We start from the raw sequence: 20,811 nt of genomic DNA, 5'->3' as shown, positions 1-20,811 counted from the left end.
AACTTCCCATCTGCAGAACAAAAGCACTGTGAAGTGGCTGGATTTTAGTGCTGTCACAGCACTGACGAGCCTCTAACCTCATTAGCTGTAGGAGTGACCTGCAGTGTAACACGGCCCCCCCTGTGTGAAGAAGGCCCTCCATCAGCAGCTCCCCTCCAGCTCCACTCCTCCTGTCCACCCGGGCACAAACACGCCAGATAGTCAGCCGCGCTCCTGGCTTTGTACTTGTTGATTTATAAGACACTGTGCAACAACATCTGACTTACAGCCAAATACTGTATCATCCCAGGACAGCAGGACCTAACTATTAACATATGAACATCATTCTACAGACTGGACTGACTTTTCCCTCTTCTAAGTATTTGTATGATTTATATTTCATCCCTGAATAGGGTTGAACCATGGAAAGTCTCTGAACAGGATTACATAGCTCTTAAATCCCATATTATCAACTTGAAATCTAGTGTTTTTCTGTATCCTATCCTAATAGAGGGATTGTCCTAAATGTGTAGCTCTCCACTTGCCCCCTTCTTTATTTGGCCAAGTGGTATTTTCTCAGTTTTATCCAGTCTTTGGACATCAGTTGAGAGACCACCCCGGTGCTAACTAAAGCCTGTAGAGCATTTGCCTTTCACTGAAACTTGACTGTTGTGGGGCGGAGTCGGGTTGTGCACTTTTGAGATTAAACAGGAATACCTTTGGGATCACTTTGTTTCAGATTTCAGTCCCTCGCCCCTTTAGGAGAAAGAGAGGTTCCCTCTCTGATGAGAGCCATGTAATCCCCCGCCCAGCCTGTGGCTTGTCGCTCCCTGACTGTACCTCTGTTTCACCATCTCTCTCTTTCTTTCTCTCTCGCTCTTTATTTCTCTCTCTCTCTCTCTCTCTCTCTCTCTCTCTCTCTCTCTCTCTCTCTCTCTCTCTCTCTCTCTCTCTCTCTCTCTCTCCCCACAGCACAATGCAGACCAAGTGGCCTTCCAGGTAGGCGGCGGCCTGTCGGCTCTGGAACAGATTCTGCAGGTCGTCACTGCTGTTTCCACACCCACTGCAGTTCCTCGTATTCCTCTAAAGTGAGTACTGTTACCACATTCAAATACTTACATCCTACCATAAAGATGTACTTTAAAAAGAGGAAAGCATGCTCTGTATGCCTTTCAGTTTAATATCATGACTTAATCACGTTTCTGTTTCAAGCCAGCAGGGTGAGCTGTCTCTTTAGCACATGATACGAATAGTTTTGATTTCTGAAACCACTTGTTGCTTAGATCAGTCGTGAGATTAGCCATGAGTTCTCTAAGTGAAAGTCTAAATTTAGGTTCATTGTCAAGGTGAAAACAGCTGTAGACAGATATTCCCTGTGAGCCTGCATGTATGGTAAATAGCACCTGCATGATGCCCCACTGAAAATAACATCACATATATCCCTCTTAATAATAATGTTCTCTAATATAAGTCAATGATCTGATGAAATCTTTTATTACATTTAATACATCAAAAGCCACTATCAACAATTTACATAAATACATTATGAAAACACAGAAGAAGAACAAGTCAAATATGTGTACTTTATAACTTATGAATAGTAAACTATATCAAAAAAAGTAAAACTTGAATTGTTTATTTATGGCTGATCTTAATCGTTGCCAAAACTGTAAGCACAGTTCTACTTCTCCCTTTGTTTTCGTACAAACACACTTGAGGTGGAAATGTTGAAAGAATAAAAATGGAAATAGTAGATTTTCATTTTTGCGTTTCTGAGGAGCACTCACACTGTTTAATGTCTGTCCACTCGGTGCTGTAAACATTCACCAGGCCTCAAACAGCTGTTACAGTCCTTCTTCTCAAAGACTTCTCTTTGACTGTATTCTTTCTCTGACCCTTCTGACAACACACTCTCTCTTTGTCATTGTGTTTGCAATTGCCCAAAGTGAGTGAGCTAATCTCAACTAACCCACTTTATCCTTGTATATAATTGCTTCATCTCAATAAATATCCTCAAATGTATTAATGAGTAACAGCACTGCCCTTCTAGAAATGGAGAGTGTTTCCATTTCCGTAATCAATTTGTGTCCCTTCTTTTTTCTCTCGAAACACAAAAAGCACATGTGTCCCATCTATCATTTAGAGTGCAGAGTATTTCTGAGTTGTGGGTCTGGTGTGTGCACAGCCTGCCAGTAGATAACCTCAGAGAGGCTGCTGTACTCACTAGTGGGACTCTGTAATGGACTCGAATGGCCTTGCACTCCCATTCATTAGCATTTACTGGTCTCTGAATCTCTGCTAATGGACAAATGCTTCTTATATTTATAAGGCTTTTAAAGGGCATCACATGTATATTGATTTTTTTGTACTCTCTCTTCCTCAATCATTGTAATCTGAGGGAATTTCAAGCAGACTTCTGATTTGGAAGAAATGTTATTATCTTAAATGGAGCGACTGTCTTTTGGACAAAGCGTTTGTTTGCAGAGTTTGTTTGCAGAGATTGTTTGCACATCCGTGCATGACGCCGTGTTGGCTTAAGTGAAACAATACTTCTTTGGCTTTTAAGACTTCTTTTGACATGTTGCCGTGGTGAAGGATCATCAGGTGAAGACTACACTCTCGTCTCTCTGTCCTATGCACGCTTACACAAGCAAACTGTGGAGTGAGTTATGAGGAAACGGCAGACACACTACGGTGTTCAAGGCCTAAGAGCTGGATGCAGTAGCTTCTTTAGAAACAAGCCTGATGCATGGTTCGTCGGCTTCCCTATCCCTTAGTCTTATGATGATAATACTGCTGGACCCTTGAGAGCTTTTCCAGCTGAGAGCCGAGAACTGAACCGGATGAACACATCAATCCAGCACCATGAGACATTCATCCTGACCGCGTATATTCTTTACAATATGTTCGGTAGTGAGGATTGATGAATAGTGTAGATATAACATTACAGTTGTAAGCTACAACCTGGTATGTACATTATAGGTAGTTTTATTTCTTCGTGGATTCATGTTCACCTTTCAACATTTCATAACTCAAAAATCATCTCAGACTTTTTAGTTCAGTGTTGGAAACCGTGTAAAGAGCACTAGGAGAGATCACACTTCAACCTTGTAGTGGTCCTCGGTCAGGTCAGTGTAGTCTGGAGCTGGTGACGAGATGCAACACAAGGACGCAGGCCGACTGTCTACTTATCACCATCCGTCATCTGGATGGCTGTGTGGCCTAATGGGCTGCTATGCAGACGCTCACCCCAGAGTGTGCTACATTATCTGTTTACAGTGATGCTGCTGTATTGATCACCTCCTCCTACCAGATAAGCTGAGTGATTTACAAAAAAGGCAGCTGCGGAGATGCTCCTGCCATATCTCTCCCTGGGGAGGCTGATTCCATATTGTTACCATTACATTAATGAGCTAATTCCTCTGCGAGGCTCCGCTAATGTCCTGGTGTAACCCTGTGGTCACTGGAATGTCTAGATCAGAGTTTATGCAGCCACTATCATTAGCTTCAGCTGGAGCGAGGATGTCTCATAAAATGCACAACATCACAAAAAGTTGGCATCTAGTTTATTTTTTGGGAGCAAAACTCATTTTTACTTAATATTCATTTTAAAAGTGAATTAGATTGTTCTTATGTTCCTTCTTTTTCTCTGAAATCCATACCTTTATTATTTATGAGCGGCAATTTACTATTAATCTGTCGATTACTCTCACAAGTCATTGTTTCATAAATATCCGAAGATGGTAAAACAAAGTTGTCAACCCTAAGTTCCCAGAGCTCAGGGAGACGTCTACAGATTTGTTTTATACAGTTAGCACAACCAAAACTATAAGATATACAAAGAACTGCCATTTGAAAAATTCATCTAAGAAAATCAGTAACTATTTGACACACTAAGACCAGTGAAATGTTGGCATTTTTTAAATTGGTATTCTATTCATATTTTGATTAAGGTGAACTAAATATAAATGAATACTTGTATATGTAGTGTTGATCTGTTTTGACCCCGACCCCTGAGCTAATAAAGACAAAATAAATAAAGGGACCAATTCTGGTTTGACGTTCGGTATTTTGGTTTGAAGAAATATACATATAACATTTTAACAACTTCATATTATCAGTTTCCCCCCAAACCCATCGTTAAGATGGTTATAATTTTGTCTGTCCTTAAGCGAAATGTTGGTACTTTTCGTAAGTGGTCTCAGCACTGGACTCCATCTGTTTGTAGACAACTTGTGCTTTTAAAAGCCATTTAACAAAGAAAACATGGACGCTCAGAATTCCTTAATTTGTCCCAAAACGGGGACATTTACATTATTACAGCAGCAGAAGTATAGTGCAGCTCAAGTGGAGAGAATAGACTTACATATTTATGTATGTACTAAGTATGAACATGCTATTTAGAGTAAAAAAAAACACAATATGTAAAAAAAATAAAAAGTGGCAGTACTGTATATATTTTATCTGATTATTTGGAGAGTAGAATCGTATCCCTATGTATATATTCTAATGTGTTGATTGTCCTGTATGTTGACAGATTAACCAAACAAAGCCGAACTATGACAGTAACTGGAACAGGTGATCTCCAGAGGAGGTTGTTGGACGTTGCGTGTTAACCCAATTTGTATTTCCACCACTGTCTCACATGACCTGGTGTATCCTGTGAAATCAGACCTGCTACCTGTGGTATTATTTCAGGATGTTTTCCACCATTTGTGAGTGTGTGTTTGTGTGTGTGCACGCACTCATGCTCCTGTGCGTGATGCTGTGGGACGGCTCATCAGATTTCTTCCCTTTCATACCTGGCCAGTGTGACCCGACAGCCAGAGTAGATGTCTTGGAAGCACTCAGGGTATCGGAGAGATCAACAGCAGAATCAAATTAAATGTCATTTAGATAGCAGTGAATGAAGGGATTGTTTGACAGCACAAGGAAATGGATTTGCTCCTCACCTTTTATTTTGGCTTAGGATTATTTTTCTTCCCCTGAACACAAATTTACCCTGTTTAAGAGGCCGGGACTCAACCTGATCTGGAAGTTGGTCAGATTTCTTCAGCGTTGCTCCAGTCAGGCTTCACTGCTCACATAGGAAACGCACAGAGAGGGCGAGAAATGTGAGACTCGGGTTGAGGAGCACAGATCTCAGGGGTGATAAGTCAGTGACAAAAAGCATAAAGAGGCTTTTACAGGCTTGTTGTGCTGCTGTCAACTGAATTGAGTGCTGGCTATTCACTATAACAGCTGACTTTATGTTGAAATATGGACAAAATCCATAACTGTATCTCTGCTAGGGAAACCTTGTTGTTTTGGGTTTTACTTTTAATTTATGCTTGAAAGTTATTCAGGCAGTCAGTTAAGGAAAGTTTTTTGATTTATTGTGTACAATTTCTTCTTTAGACTTTTTGTCTAGCCTAAAATGAAGTTATATATACATTTTAAAAAATGGAGTTCAAATTCAGAGGTCAGTTACACAGCCGCCACCCCCCCTCCTCCAAAGCCTCCACCTTATCATGTGTAGGGCTGTTGGCCACCCAGGCAGAGCCCCCAGAGGGCTGCAGGAGGCGAGACAGGATCAGATGTGCTCCATCACTCCACCTCTTTGCCTAATTTCTCTATAGATCTAGAAAGCTTTACAGGTAAAATGGTATTCCCTGGCTGCCTGAGGTTAAACTGTTTATTATAGGTGGGCAGATTACATCATTCATTGTATGCATTTCACTTTCTTTCTTTATTTCAATCTCCTTTCTCAAGGCAGTCTTTAAAAAATATTTCATGAACTGTTTAGTCACTGGATGGAAAGTTGTTTTGGTCATTTTGAAACATGTTAAGGACAATCTGTGTAGTATGAACCTTATATTGGTGGTAAAGGAATGCTTCTTGTTCAGATAGACTGGCACCAAGTGTTTTGTGCAACATGAGACAGGGTGGCAGGGCCCTTTACAAAATGGTTCTGCAAAATCTTTGACTGAAGCTGTCATTGACGGGGGACTGAGATAGTGAGAATCCCAGAGAAGGCGGACTATCAGGTGTCATGCTCATCAAGCTCAATTATGTGGGAGGAAACCAAAGACAGATCAGTGTGATGGTTCATTGTACAAGCTGGTGTAAGGGCATAACTCAAACATGCCTCTGACAGCCTCCTCATTTGTTCAGAGACGACCAAAGACAAGCCTGATTAGCTGTGTTACAAAGCAATTGCATGCTCATTACATGAGCAGTTGAGTGAGTCGATTGTAAAGCCAGAGGGCCGATCCGTCTTGACAGAAGTCAAGTGATTTAATTAGTATATGCTCGTCAGGTTGTAGAGTAAATACAGGCATGCCTTGAATTAAAATATTAAAATCCCCTAACATCACTGGTGTGTAACACTTTACTGTCCTCTGTTATTTTGTAATCATATATAACTTATTACTCATAAAGGTTTATCTTTTACAGTAACCAATTGAACCCTAACCTTATGAGTAGTCCTTGTCACTTTTTGGACATGTTAGCCTCATGAGAGTCAGAAAGAGTGCATTGCCTCACCAGTTTCTACATTTTCTCTAAGTATTTACAGGAAGTTCAAAGAAGATTGCTGCTTCTTCATTTCTTTTTGAAGTAACGATGTTATAACCCATTAAGGGACTTGCATGGCAGAATTCCAAGGATGTTTGAAAAGAAATGATGACACTATTGCCTCCCAGGTATACTTTGTAAAATACTTACAACAAACAATTGTCACCAAATCTCCATTGTGATGGGGATATCATGAACTGCTACCATTGATCAAGATGAACTATAGCTGGTCGTTCCAAAGCAGAAATGTCATCATATCATTATATATAGTCATATCTATAATGGGTCATATGATATCTCTATTGTGCCCTACTTCATCAACAGGCAAAGGATCCTAAATACAGTGCCAGTGACTTAAAGCTGCTAAAGTAAACCCTGTTCTTTGGATACAAAGCTTACATTTCATAAGCTGTGTTATGTCATTATAAAACATTTTTAAAGAAAAGCAGTTGAGTTGTTGTTTTGGTATTTTCATAGAAGCTGAACTTTGTCCCATGTTCTCCAGAGTCTCGATGCAGCATGGCTGCACACAGCATAGTTAGTTTGGGATCTCATGTTACCTTGCCTTTTGCTTAATCACTGCACTCAACCATTATGGCTTAACTTTTTCCAGCGCCTTTATACTTTAATAAAATTACTGTCAATAAAGCTGCCATATAGGACATTAACAATTTGCGAGAGGGCTGTGATCGGTTATTGTTTTCAGGTGGACGCAGCCGGGTTTGATGTCAGATTTGGACACTATCCGATCACTCAAAATATAGTGCTTCTCACATTAACACCACATTCCATGTCTGACAGCTTTACTCTGCAATGTCAATAATGATACAGCAAAACGACTGATCCGCCCACGAGCAAATGGAGAGGAAGTTATTGACAGACTTGGGTCTGCCTCAGCCTAATCTATTTTCCTTTCCTATGCCAGCGTGGTTTGACCCAAAACGCGCAGCAGATGTGAAGTTTTCAGTAGATATCAAAATGTTTACCATTTGAAATAAACATGGCCTACTTTAGGCACTGGAGAGGCAGATTCCTTTCTTCCAGTGAGCAGATAGGACACGCCATACCGCCAATGGCTAAAATATACAGTTGTCAGAAAATATTAACTGATGAAATGGGGGCGAGGGGGAGTAGTAGTCAACGCAGAAGGATTGGTCAGTTATCTGAAGCATTCATCTCCTCTGGGGCTTGTTTTAGAGCAGACATAATACAGAGGCACGCTGACTGCCTCAGCACTGCTCGCTGCCTGGCTGCTGTGAGGAGCTGCTGAGAGGAGTAGTTTTATCTCTCCAGCGGAAACGCTGCACCATCTCAGCCAAGATGGGACTGAGATTGCGCTCAGCTCCTCTGAAGGTGGTTGTAGTGAGGGGAGGCTCTGTATAAGTAGCTGATATGAGTGTTTTATTCCTCAAATCAGCTTCCCTACTCGCGCTGTCAGTGAGATATGCTTCTGACTTGTGAAGACAAACTACACCCTTAAGGAACCACAAATACAGGGGAGTGTGTTTGGCTTCCTGATGACTGCAGATAGTCTCGTCAGTGCCCAGGGCTAGACATCTTCGTACAAGTAGTATTGTTTATCTTTGTTTTTTGAACTTGTGATCAGTAACCTTTTGTCATCTTTCTGTGTTAGATCCCTCTGTGCTGCTGTAAATATCTACTGCCTGGCATGTTCCTGCTGCCCCCTCAACTGCTCCTATGTGCTGTTCAGCAACAAGATAGCGCTCCTTATGGACCTGCTGCTGCATCAGCTAACCGTAAGTCCATGCATTCCCAGCACATGACATGGTAAGACCTAATTTGCCATCGCCAAACATTTCACTTATAATGCAACGCGTATACAAGTATTAATATTTCAATGTGTATAAAGTTTAGATACATGGTCTTCAACGTGTGGTCAATCATTTGCCACACAAACATTTAGCGTTTTTATTAAGCCTTTCTACTTTCTTAGCATTTATCTTTTTGATATACCGTGTTCTGACCCTCCCTTTTTGCTGGTGTCTGCGCCTGCCACAGTGTTAATAAAAGACAGAACAGGACACAAGCTAGCGAGTAACAAACTGTTTCCCAACCTCCTCTGCACTGATGCCTCCCGACTGAGGGAATGTGAGAGCGCAGGCAGGCTGCATTGCGGCGACATGTCAGCCCATATCCTTCAGCACTCTGTAAGGAGGACTGTAAACATCAGCCCACTCCAAACATCTAACGGTGGCGGCGCGCTGGGGCCGCCTACACTCACAACACAGACAGGACAAGGCACAGGCGCAGGGCTGTGGTACATGCATGAACTCTTCTGGGGCTTCCTTCTCCAGTGAGTGAGTTCCAATCCAAGGCAGTCATATTTCCTTAGGGCACACAGGGAGAGGTTGGCCTGTATGGTTCAGTTTATATAAAACATATCCCAGCAGCTGCTCTGCTGACTGACATATCCAACAGCACTATGGGAGACAGGCTAACTGTTCTCCATGTGTTAAATGCAGATTAACAATCTGGCTCAACAAATTACACAAGCTCCTGCACACTTTGTTTTAATCGGTTGTGATTAAAAGTAATACAACAAAGTTTAAAAAATATGCACAACAATGTTTTTCTCTTTTATTTCTTGATTCAGTGTGTGTATTCATGTCTATGTCCTGGTATGCGTGTGTGCGAGCAATAGAGTAAAGCAGTGGGGGTTGAACTGCCATATGAGCATGTACCCTTCTAATTAGATTTGTGGAGAATGTCGGTGGATTTACCTATGCTGTCAGCGTGCGCCCCGACCATTAGAGCAAACGAGAACGTTTTCCCCACGTTACACAGTAGCACTATATTTTAAACTTGTATCTCTTTTTGTGTGTTTCGTGAAGTTAGTCTTCAACCTTTTTTTATCTGGGCTTCAGTCTTGTCAGCATATATCATTTATAGAACATGCTTACTTTTTTACACCAGCTTTTTTTGTCATTTGTGTGGCTGAGGAAATGTCGTAAACAGCTGCTATATTCCTTTATTGTGGCTATTACAAATCACAGGAGGGTAATTACAATGTCTTGGCCTACAGTCAGTGACTAATACACTCAGTAAACTTTGTATTGAGCCAACAATGTGGGAAAACCCTTTTGCTAAACACAAAAAAAGGCCTTTTTGTTTATTTCTCAAACTCTGTTGATATAATGTCAGTTTACTTATGCAATGTGTCAGCACCAGGGTTTATCATTTAGCTTATTAATTATATTTAAATATTACATTTAATATTAGATATTATATAACTATCATAGATAGACTTCCTTTGATAAAACAAGTATGTTTTCATCCATTCTTGCAGATTTTTGTCCCTGATGAGGACAAATCTATTTTTGGGCGCAGTGTGAACAAACAAGTCTTTGACGGTCTGACGACAGGCCTGCTGCAGACCATCGCTACCATCCTGGGGTCCCTGTGGCCTCCTATCTCTGAGTCTGGACAAGGCGAAATCACACGGATATCCTCCCCAGATGCCAAGGTCAAGAGCTCTGCCACAGACTCCTTCAACACTCGAACACAGGACCTAATCAGGTATTCTCATTCCAACGCACTGTATTACGCCCACACTGCTTCTCCTCCTCCTTTTAGCCCACCTCTTTTCTCATCTCATGACCTTTTCACCTCCTTTAGTACATCCTTCCTCCACTCCTCTTCACTGGGTTTAGAGTTGGTCAACCTCTGGTTTCCTCAACAGCGTGCCTTATGTTAAGTATAGGCTGACAAAATGTCAGACCTCTTGGAAATGTTCCAACTGGTGTCTTGTTAGAAAGGGAGTAGTGTGAGAATGAGCATGGATTCTGGCATCCTTCCAGCTTGTACTTTTTCCACGCTAAATTAGAAGTAAAATCCTTTTCTGGGGGGGGGGGGGGGGGCGGGGGCACAAGGTAGCATAAACAAAGAGAGACTTCCAAAGCTTTGAAAGGTCTCCTTGAACCTGGCGTTGGATTTAGCCGTGTGGGTCTGGGCTGTAGGAGTTGGGGCTGTGTTGGAGAAATGTGGGTTTGAAGAAAGGCAGGCCCAACCTGATGAAGCCTTGAGGAAGAGTGCAGTCTTTACAGTCCCTCCCACAAGCCATGATTCATTCGGACAGAGCAGCTGTACAGGCCCACCGCTCTCATCCACTGACCCAGTCGCAACCCTGGAGACAGGGGAGGGCCTGAGAAAAATGGTGTCGTCAGCCCGGTAATCCCAAGTACAGGCTCAAGATTTACCTTAACTGCCTTCTAAAATGTATATGTTAGTGAGGAAGGACAAAAGATCAAAACATTGTTAGCTTGTGCAACACTCTCCCATTATGCAAACCCATATATCACATACAGAGGAGATCACCGTTTCCTTTCCTCTCATTACCAGTTTGTCAGTTTGACTTTCAGTGCTTTTAGTACCCTATCATTGTCATAAATGTTAAGACGAGTGGCAATTCGACCACCAAGCAGGCTGTCAAACAGAGCAGGCATTGAACAAAGCAGTTGGTGTGAGGAAAGATCCTTTCAACCCAAGTAAAGCTGTGGAAGAGGATCAAGTCAAAACAAAGGGACTTGGTTCAAGTGTCAGGTGACCTTCAGTGGAGGTTGGAAACGGTCATAATCACCTGTTTTAAGAGGACCTCAATGAGTGACAGTTCTAACAAAAAAGGTATGTGAAAAGAAGCAAGGAGTCAAGACGGTGATCACATCAGCTACTAGAAAGGCCCTAACTGGCAGCTGTATTACTCGATAGGTTTCCGTAAGCTGCTGGAGTCTGAGCTGAGCCCGAAGGTCCAAGCACACCAGAGCTGTGAGAAGACGGCCCCAGGTCAACAGACTGTCAAGGGCCCCGAGCTGGGCTGGCACAGGGGCCACAACAGCCCTCTAATGACACTATTAGCAGTGATTTGTGGCTGAAAGAGTACAGGGAACATGATCATGAGACCTGTCATTGGCAAAGACAAATTGGAGATATCGCAGTAATAGCAGGGGGTGGAGGGCTTAGGTGAGGTATCCGCTTTCAGCTGCAGAGCTGTAGAAGTATGCACAGTAAAGGCCTTTGTTTGCCTGTGTGAGATGAGCTTTTATAAGGAAAGTCACGTTTCTTTAAACATTTAGGGAAAACTGTATTAACCAAATGGTGTTCTTTTCTCTTTGTGTTTCTTCCAGCTATGTAGTAAACATGGGTTTGATTGACAAGCTGTACGGATGCTTCCTGTCGATCCAAGGTCCTGTGGACGAGCACCCCAAGGTGTCCGCTTTCCTCCAGCAAGCCTCAGCTCTGTTGCACAGCATGTGTAGGCTGTGTTTTGTCGTAACTGGACGGTAAGCATGTCTCTTTCACAGCACAAACATCTCTGTGATCTCTTGATCTTCCACACACACACACACACACACACACACACACACACACACACACACACACACACACACACACACACACACACACACCTTTCTCTGTGCGCTAAATGACGGAGACCGAGTCGCTGTCAGTTCTTTAATGTCACAAGGTTCCATAAAGGCCGAGTTACTCAAACAAAGACTGTGGTTCCTCTGCAATCAGCCAGCAGGTCGTTTCCTCCAACCAGCCAGCCAGCCAGCCAGCCAGCCAGCTAAGCTGTCGTTGCTGCAGATAGAGATAGGCATCTACTTGACCCAGCGCTCTGTCACTCACCATAAACCTTAGCCTGCAGCGTGGTGGGAGCCCACCCACGTGTGCTACAGTGACCTCCACTCAGAGAGGTTCAGTGGCGCCGCTGACAGAGGCTACGCACACAGTCACACCAAGGGACATCACTACCACAATTCCTCACTTAAAATGCTGACCGTGCTACCAGAGCCAGATATGCTTTGATGTCGCGCTTTACTCTGAAATTCGAACTGGATGGAACTTTGTAATATAGAATCTAGGTAACAATTGAGCAAACTATTCTTTTCATAACAACTCCACTTTTCTTAAAGATCTTGTTTGAAGCGCCCAGTGTCCAGTAACAATGACCAGCTGCTTCACAGTAGGCGACAGCTACAGCACGACTGCATGTTTGTCACTGAATAACTGTGAGAAAACGTAGTGTCAAACTGTTCAGGTTAAGTGAGCCCAGGTTCATGATCAATACTGCAGCCAGCAACTCCGCTCTTCCAAGATTCTCCGTGTGTCATATATACGAATGCTCAGTGGGCTCGTAGAATATTTTGGCTATGCCAGTTGCTGTGTCAGGGGATTATAATGGCATTAGGAGGCTGTGTTCTTGCCTAGCAGCATATTTCACGCAGAGCCTGTTGGCTAACATCAAGTATCAGCATGCACTGTAAGATCCATCCAGAGGTCACACACCCTCCATTCTACATGGCTGCAAAGCATAGCTGGTGCTGCGGTACTCTTAAATTGTGTGTCTTTACTAGCCTAGGTTTTAAACTGAATTGCAACAGAGTATAATTAACAACTTGATTACATTAATTAATTTCATTTTCTTTAGCAGGGTTCTTTTTAATGTCCGATAATGATGTACTTTTAGTCCAGTTGACGGTGCAGACACTGATATGATTTAAATAATACGTTTGAACTTATTTCAGATTTAGTTTTGTTAAAGTTTGTAACTGTTCATAGTTCTACGATTAGATTATATGATTAGATTCCTCACCTTAATGTCTATCTTTTGAAGCGACGCATTTCCTTAAACAGGAACCAGACTGAATCCACTTCCCCATACTGTCATGTTTGTAATGAAAGCACCTTCTCTCTCCTGCCAGCGTTATCTCTGGCTTTGTTGTTAAATGCTACGTTCAGTGAAAGGATGATGTTACCAATCCCTTCAACCAACAAGGTGGCATCTTGTTAGAATCAAACAAACATATCACCTTGAGTCCTCTCAGGCCGGCCTTGATTAAATGTGCCAGAGCTCTCAGCACCTTGTCAGGCCGCTCAGTGCTATCTGCCAGCTTGAAGTCGCTGCCATGAGCTTCACGGCATTAACTGTGTTTACTGAAGCTAGAGCGGGAGCGGAAAAGCCCATCTTGAGTCTTTAAGGTCCCACTCTTCAGCTGAACCCAAACTGGCTTGCAGTAAATCTTACTAGTTAAGTCAAAAGGGCAAACAGAGTCAAGCTTCTTGCATGCAAAGACTTAATAACTGTTATTCCATAAATACACAAAAGCACCTAAAGAGCTCAAGATGAACATAGGGAGAAGATGTGGAAGTGTTAATATGTTACACATTGCAAACTTGCAGCAGTAAGTTCAGTCAGGTAATACTTACAGCAGGGCTGTACATTATGAGCAAAATATGCAACACGTCTGCTTTTTTTTAAATATCAAGCTATTGATTACTTACAAAAATTCAATGCCACCTTTCTGCTTCTTACAGTATATTGCTAAAATGTTGTTACATTTAAAAAAAACAAGAGGAAACATTATTTTATTGAACAAATGTAATATTTACCTGAACACAAAATAATAAAAATGTTACACTTTGAAGTGCAGTTTTCCTATGAATTGCTTCTTGCAATCTGGGTCCCCGCTGTCTTTGTGATATGTTTATCATGCAAGTTGACAACATTTCATTGAGCAGCCATAACTTTTATGGTTGCTTTGGCTGACTCCTGACACTTTCCCCTCTCCTCCTCTCCAGTGCTCCCAGTATATTTGACAATAAACGTCAGGACCCGACTGGACTGACGGCCCTGCTGCGGTCCACAGACCTGGTGGGAGTGGTCCACACTTTGTATTGTATCCTGCTGCACAGTTTCTCTCCCGAGTCCTCTTCCCAGAGTCAGGAACCCTACGGCCCCGGGGTCATCCAGGTGGCTTTGCAAGGCATCCGTTTCCTCAACAATTTTGCCCTGCTTGACCTATCCGCCTTCCAGGTATTTCCCCAAATATATTATCTTTTTTAATTTTATTTGGAACAAAAAATAAAGATTCCTTAAAGATCTAGCAGATTTAGCTATTGGTCACAAATTACTTGTCTTTGTTTGCAGGACAATAATGTTGTCCCCTCACCTTAACCAACTTGTATTTGGATAAACATTAAAAAGAGTAATTCAAATGACTTGTCAAAAAAGTGCCTACAAATATTTATATTATCCTCACTAGATCTAATAAATCTGTAAACATGATCAGATTGATGCTGGTTCCTTTTGTTCAGAGCCTTTGGAAGACAAGTTACTCTCCTCAGGACACAGCTGACCTGTGGACATAAACACAGGTGCCCTCTGACCCGGGGTCAGCTGTTGGGGTTGAGGAGAGCCCACGAGTCAGCCGTTAGGTTGAAGCACGAGCGATTATCACTGTATGCAGGGCCGTACATTACCCACCCTGAGGAAGAGGAGATGGAGACGGCCTCGCTGTGCGAAGTCACCACACAGACGCAACGGCACGAGAGCAAGCCAGAATGCCGTTAATTATTTTAATGTCTTGTGGTTATTACTTTGAAGTGGCTTCCTCTCACTGACCTGCCACATTCTGGCAACTCAAAACAGGTGGAAATGAAAGCGTTTCACGGCCTGAGTTTTATGAACATTTTAAATAATGTTTCTTTTTTTGGCCCAGAGTTGTAATCACCTTGTGTTTCTCATTACCTGCACAGTACCAGCTAAAATGTGCTGTGGTTGATGGATGATCAGAATTTTGGTTATAAATGTTTAGAGGAATTTCAGAAATGTTTCTCTGGTTGTGATGTTTGCAGAATATGCAGCAACACATGGAACAACACATGGAAAAAGATTCAAAACAGAAATGTATTTTCCTCCCTGCTTTGCGCTCTTCCTGGGTTAGGGTTGTCTTGTCATTTCTTAGTTTATTGTTAAATAACGTTTTGCTTTTGGTTCATTTGACATTAGCTTCAATGTTTCAATGAATTGAATATGTCGCCTCCATATGTTATGAGGCCTGAAAACAGCCTTTTATTTTCAGGTATTGCTTTTAAGGATGTTGAAATGCTAACCCACCCAAACTTCTAGAGGAATAGTGATGATCTTATGGTGCTCTGTCACACTGACATGTTTAATAAATACTGTCTGTGAGCTGCTCCTAGCGTCTCATCTCCGAGCGGGATTGGGGCGTTTTATGGTGGATCCCCGGTTGAGTTGCTTGTACTCTATAGTCATTCATTACGTGGTATTGTTTTTGTATTGCGCTCTTTGTAATCACAAACATGGACTATGTACGCATAATTAACTGTAAAACATGTGTTTTGTCTGTGACCTGTCAGTCTGTGCTAGGAGCCGAGGGCCTCTCTCTGGCTTTCCGACACATCGTCAGCTCGCTGCTCTGGTACTGCACACAGCACGCCTCGGAAGAGCTGCTGCACGATGTCATCATCTGTGTGGGATACTTCACCGTTAACCATACAGACAACCAGGTAATCCAGCTAGACCCTGCACTGACTGCACAGAATAAAAAAAAAGAAAAAAGTTGAACGTAACCAAAGTACTTTAAATAATGAGATGTACAGTATTTCTGTTTATGGTTAAAGCTGTAATTGTAATTTTGTTATTAATCATACTTTTTCTATTTGTATTGTATTCTCTAACTGGTTTAAAAGTCATCTTAAATATAGTCATTTTATAAGTGATTTTTGTTTTATTTGTCAGGCCAACAGTAAAATAAAAGGTATAAAAGCAAAATACACCAAAAAACGACCTCTTAATGGTTATTACAACATCTCCAATTATTGTCTGTTTTCAGTTTCAAATGACTTTAACACCATGCCTGCTTTTTTTTAATAACATTTTTTAGCAATTTTTCGGAATGGTTTAACCTTTCTTTTAATTACCTCTAAGACTGTATGCTGTTATCTTCAAATTGCTTGTTGTTAATATGTGAACAAAATCAAATCTTGTTATCAAGTGTTTGAATATCACAATTGTTGGGTATTCATTTTCTTTCCACCAAGTTATCAACTCATCTAATTAATCATCAAGAGCTTCTAATTAAGAAATTCCTAAAATTGATACATTTGGATTAAATACAATTCTGTCAATCTACTAATTGTTTAATTGTTATTAGCACAAGTTACATGTAATGCTTTGTTGAAAGCTGTCGGCTAAGATAGAACAGACTGTTAATATCATCTTACCATTGTTCTGTTCATGTATTATTTGTCAGAAAAGGGTGTAGTTTTGTAATTGTAACAAAAAGCACCTGTTCAAAGATTCATGACTTGGCACCCTCCTGCTCTTGGTCCTTGTGTCGTCTATTGTACCACAGAGTGACCCATTGTTCCTGCTGCTAAAGCAGAGCGGCGTGCTGGCCCCGGTGTTACAACTACTTAGGGGGCTGTGTGGAAGTGAGCAGGATGTGATGGAGCAGACCTGGCTGCTGTGTAATTGGCTGTCATGCATGGCCCGTCTACCGAGCCCCTGATTAGCCATGCTACAGTTGGCTGGGCTTTGATTATGTTAAGCCTGACCCACACAGGCAGCAGCCACAGCTTCACTCTCAAACCTCTGATATGTCATTTACGTCCGCACGGTCGCAGTCAACCCCCATCACCACAATTTATGGTCTGATTACCCATTCTCATTTAGCAGATTTCTTACTTCTATTAAAGGATCTTCCTCCAGTCAAAGGCGCTTTTCTTTTTTCTCTCAGCTTCTATGCAATTTAATTATTCTGATGTACGGAATTAGCATCTGTTGGAAATTTGCATTTTATATTGAATAATTGAATGAGGACTGATGATTAAATTAAACGGGTGACAGATGAATCGTCTTTGGTCAACCAGGGAAGCGTTAACAAAGCAGCCATGCTTGACTGTATTTAGTGGGGGAAAGAACATGTTGATCATTTAATGCAGAATCTGTCATTCCTCGACAACCACTGCCAATAAGTATATCTCAAGTGAAAGAAACGACAACGAAAAAAAATCCTTTCACATTTCCTCCAGTTAAGGATATATTGAAGTAAATATATTTTCGGGAAACAAGATCCCACACAACCTCCGTAGAGAGTTGATCTTTGCCAGTGGTCCAGTTTCTGGAACGGGTCCATTCAGTTCTGCACAAAGATGGATGACGTTAAGGAGAATATTTAGAGCAGCCTGAGCTTTTCTCAAGCTAATGTAAGCAGTGGCAGAACACAAAAGCGGCGCGACCCAGGGCTGTGCGGTCGTAGAGACTGCTGATTCACTGTCGGCACACCAGCTTTTGTTTATTTATATATATATATAATATATATATATATATATACGCTTTAGAAATAAGGCTGCTCATAAAAAGCAACACTTTGAAGCAGCACTATATGAAGTGATGTATTCCCCCTGCACTGGGGGCATGAATAATTCACCTTGTCACACAAAAAGCCATTGGGAGAGTGACATATGTAGACTTGTGTGTTTTTCAAGTGTGCTTCTGCTCGTGGGGGCCTCCGAGCCATGTAGCCATATGTTTCATTGTTTGTTAGGTAGGTCCGTAGAGAGCTTTCGACAAAAAAAGAAGAACACATTACACCGTTTTTACAACTGACGTGTAACTGTACTTCCTTTTTCCCTGAAGAGACATGCGCCGGTAATCTCCTTGTCTTTGAATACGGTGAATCATCCGTGGTGATGATCATTGAATCTCTGAGCTGACGAGACTGTAATTGTAAACTGTTGACATGTTAAACCACCAGATTCCCGCTTGTGTTTGACAAAGACACAAGCAATTTGAGAGTGTGGAAATCTTAAGAAAACTTTGCATTTTTTCACTACATGGAAAATGGCCACACACACGCAAGCAGAGTGGGCTAAACACAAAGACACACACAGAGGCAGGTCTTATTTCAGGTAGCGTATGGACGTTTTAGAAATGTAATAGGATCGATTTCCCTGCACTGGCTCTTGAGATTACCTGACCCCTCGGTGCTTATGTTTCGTAAACTGTTTTCTTTATACCTGTAAGCATCCCATGAGCTACGGCTCACATCCCACACACATATCCAGATCTCAGCCTTATCTGTGGGGTCATTCCTCTTCTTCCCATTCTCTACGAGGGCGTTTCCTCTACCCTGCAGGCCCGAGCCAAGCTTTAGGCTTGTAATTCTTGTTAACCTGATGTTGAAACGCTCCCTTCAGCAGTCCATTACAGCCAAGACAACCAAGCCCTCACTGCCTGCAGGGTAAGTGCAGCTCGTGCAGACCATAGGGAGCCAGCAGCCGGGAATGCACACTCTGTATCACCCGGCAGAGTAAACAGAGGCAGAGGAACACAGACAGACACACTCTCCGCTGACTGGCAGGAGAGGGCCTGATTGTTAGCTCGGTAGATGATTTACTCTCTGCTTCAAGGGTGAACGCAGGTCCAACTGACTTTAAGTGAAGCTGAGGACATTTTTATCCCCGCGTACCTTTCAGTGAGGAGTTTCCATTTGTCTGTAACACTGTCGTCAGGTTGGCTTCAGAGCAGAATTATCAGCAGTAAAGATCTGGGACGGAATGACAGTCTTAGCTCATAGAGATAAATAAAGAGTTATTAAGCTTCTTTGTCTAAACAGCAGTTTTTTTTATGGGTTTTTAAAACAACTGCCCTAAAAGTCAAGTTGGAGTGTGTATGTCAATGTCTGCCTCGCTAGCATCCAATTGTCCCGAGGTAATTTACACAGCGTCCTGTGCACGTCTCAATCAGCCATTGTAAATGTTGTAAAGAGGCACTAAACAGTTTTGTGGTGTATGCTGTGCTGCTTGTCTTATCAGTAAGGCAGTTCCACTGATGGTTCTGGTTTGTATGGTGAATTCAAGCTTCAGATATACGGCCCTGCTCTGACACTGGTTCCTCCTGAGGTGTTCACGCCGTCTAGACGCTGCAAGGAATGGAGATTCTTCCACACATCCAAGATTGTCCCTGATCATCTTGATTTCTGCCCCTCACCCAGCATCGGGTGCAGCCTCGTTCAGGCTAATTATGCCCTTTTTCAGATTTATGAATTTGTGCACAGCTGCTGCCTCTTTTTGTTCTGCGTTCTTAAATCTGTTTTAACTTAGTTTCATCTTAGATTCTGGGTTTTTTTCCCGAGAATTTGTTTGCGTTTCAGAACATTAACTTTACACACTCTTTGTTGTCATTGTGGACAGTAAGGAGGTTATGTCATGGAGGCGTCATAAAACTCAGCTCTGTTTGAAAAGGCCAGATCTGTGAACTTAAGGGAAAAACAGAGCAGCCAAAGACACTTGAGTTTTTTACTGCGTTATAAGCGAGTGCCAGATGCATGGCTTCAGATGCTTGTTGTTAGTTTTATGATGTCAGCTTTTGAGCTGCAGATACTTCAGCTGAGCGGGGAGAGGTACCGCCACAACATAATCTCTCGTTGGAAACCATTCGGGCTCTGGTGTTGCTCTTCACCTGGTGGAGGCGTGGAAAGTTGGCCAGGGGACTCGGTTTCCCTGTGACCTCCGTGCTCTTGCTGCCACCAGGTTTTGTTTTATGTCTTTCTGCATCAGGCACTTGAAGGTGGACAATTTGTTTAGGCAGCTGAAGATGGAGCTGTGCGAAGCCGAGGATTATGAGATTGCTGGGTGATTTGTGGGTTGGATCTTCTCAGAGCCCCAGCTCTAACATCCAACACTCGCTATGGTGTTAAATTATGATACCTAAACCATAAATATTCGGGATTAAGTCCCAAGAATGAATAGATTCTTTAGCTTTTGCAGAATCATGGTTTTGGCTTTCAAATGAATTCAGCTGCATGAATTTACGATCCCCCCACAATGCCAGTTTGTCTTTAGGCTGTGTTGCAACAGACAAGATAGATATGATGATGTAGGATTTAGTAGAGAGTAGCATGAAAATACAAAAACTACACAAACTGAAAATAAGCAGCTCTACTTTTTGAAAACAACCAGAGCTTGTCTTTTTTTTCTCCTTCCGTCAGTGGATGACTTTTTCCAACTAGCCCCACATTCCTTTGTGAAACACACTTATTGAGTCAGTGAAACTGTGGGGATTTTTTTCTTCTACTCTTACGCACACAGATTCAAAGAGCGGTCGACATCTTAGTAACGTATTCCAGACCGTCCTTTAATTCAAAATGTCTCTCGCCGAAACACATCACACCAGAAATACATGTTCTCTCAGCTTAAAAAATTAACACTTTGATTTCAAGTTGACAAATTCGGTGCTCTTAACGTTTTCAAGTAGTTGTATTGCATTAAGGTTCAGACTGTTTGACCTGTCCATATGGGCCCTTTAAACACAGGATAATGGGAAATGGCACTGTTCTGTGTTCCTTTGAACGCTGCTGTAGAGGGCTGCTCTGAGAAGCTTCACCTTTAACTGATAAAAGCAATGAATTATCGCTTTGTTTATCCTGCTGCTCAAACTTGGAGTGCATT

At 42.1% G+C, this 20,811-nt stretch overlaps 1 protein-coding gene across 3 annotated transcripts in view; it reads left to right on the top strand.

Annotated features, from left to right (window-relative positions):
• Positions 1–20,811, top strand: part of scaper (S-phase cyclin A-associated protein in the ER) — a 58,970-nt gene that overhangs the window by 35,416 nt on the left and 2,743 nt on the right. For all 3 annotated transcript variants that reach the window (XM_079681691.1, XM_079681692.1, XM_079681693.1), the window contains 6 exons: positions 952–1,067; positions 8,168–8,291; positions 9,842–10,071; positions 11,676–11,831; positions 14,134–14,368; positions 15,715–15,864. In XM_079681691.1, coding sequence (XP_079537817.1) covers positions 952–1,067; positions 8,168–8,291; positions 9,842–10,071; positions 11,676–11,831; positions 14,134–14,368; positions 15,715–15,864 — 1,011 coding nt within the window. The remainder of the gene's footprint in view (positions 1–951; positions 1,068–8,167; positions 8,292–9,841; positions 10,072–11,675; positions 11,832–14,133; positions 14,369–15,714; positions 15,865–20,811) is intronic.

This window comes from Notothenia rossii (assembly GCF_949606895.1).
Source record: "Notothenia rossii genome assembly, chromosome: 5".
In the NCBI taxonomy this organism is placed as follows: domain Eukaryota; kingdom Metazoa; phylum Chordata; class Actinopteri; order Perciformes; family Nototheniidae; genus Notothenia; species Notothenia rossii.
The sequence above is the reverse complement of the archived record's forward strand: the minus strand, read 5'-3'. Positions and strand labels throughout refer to the sequence as shown.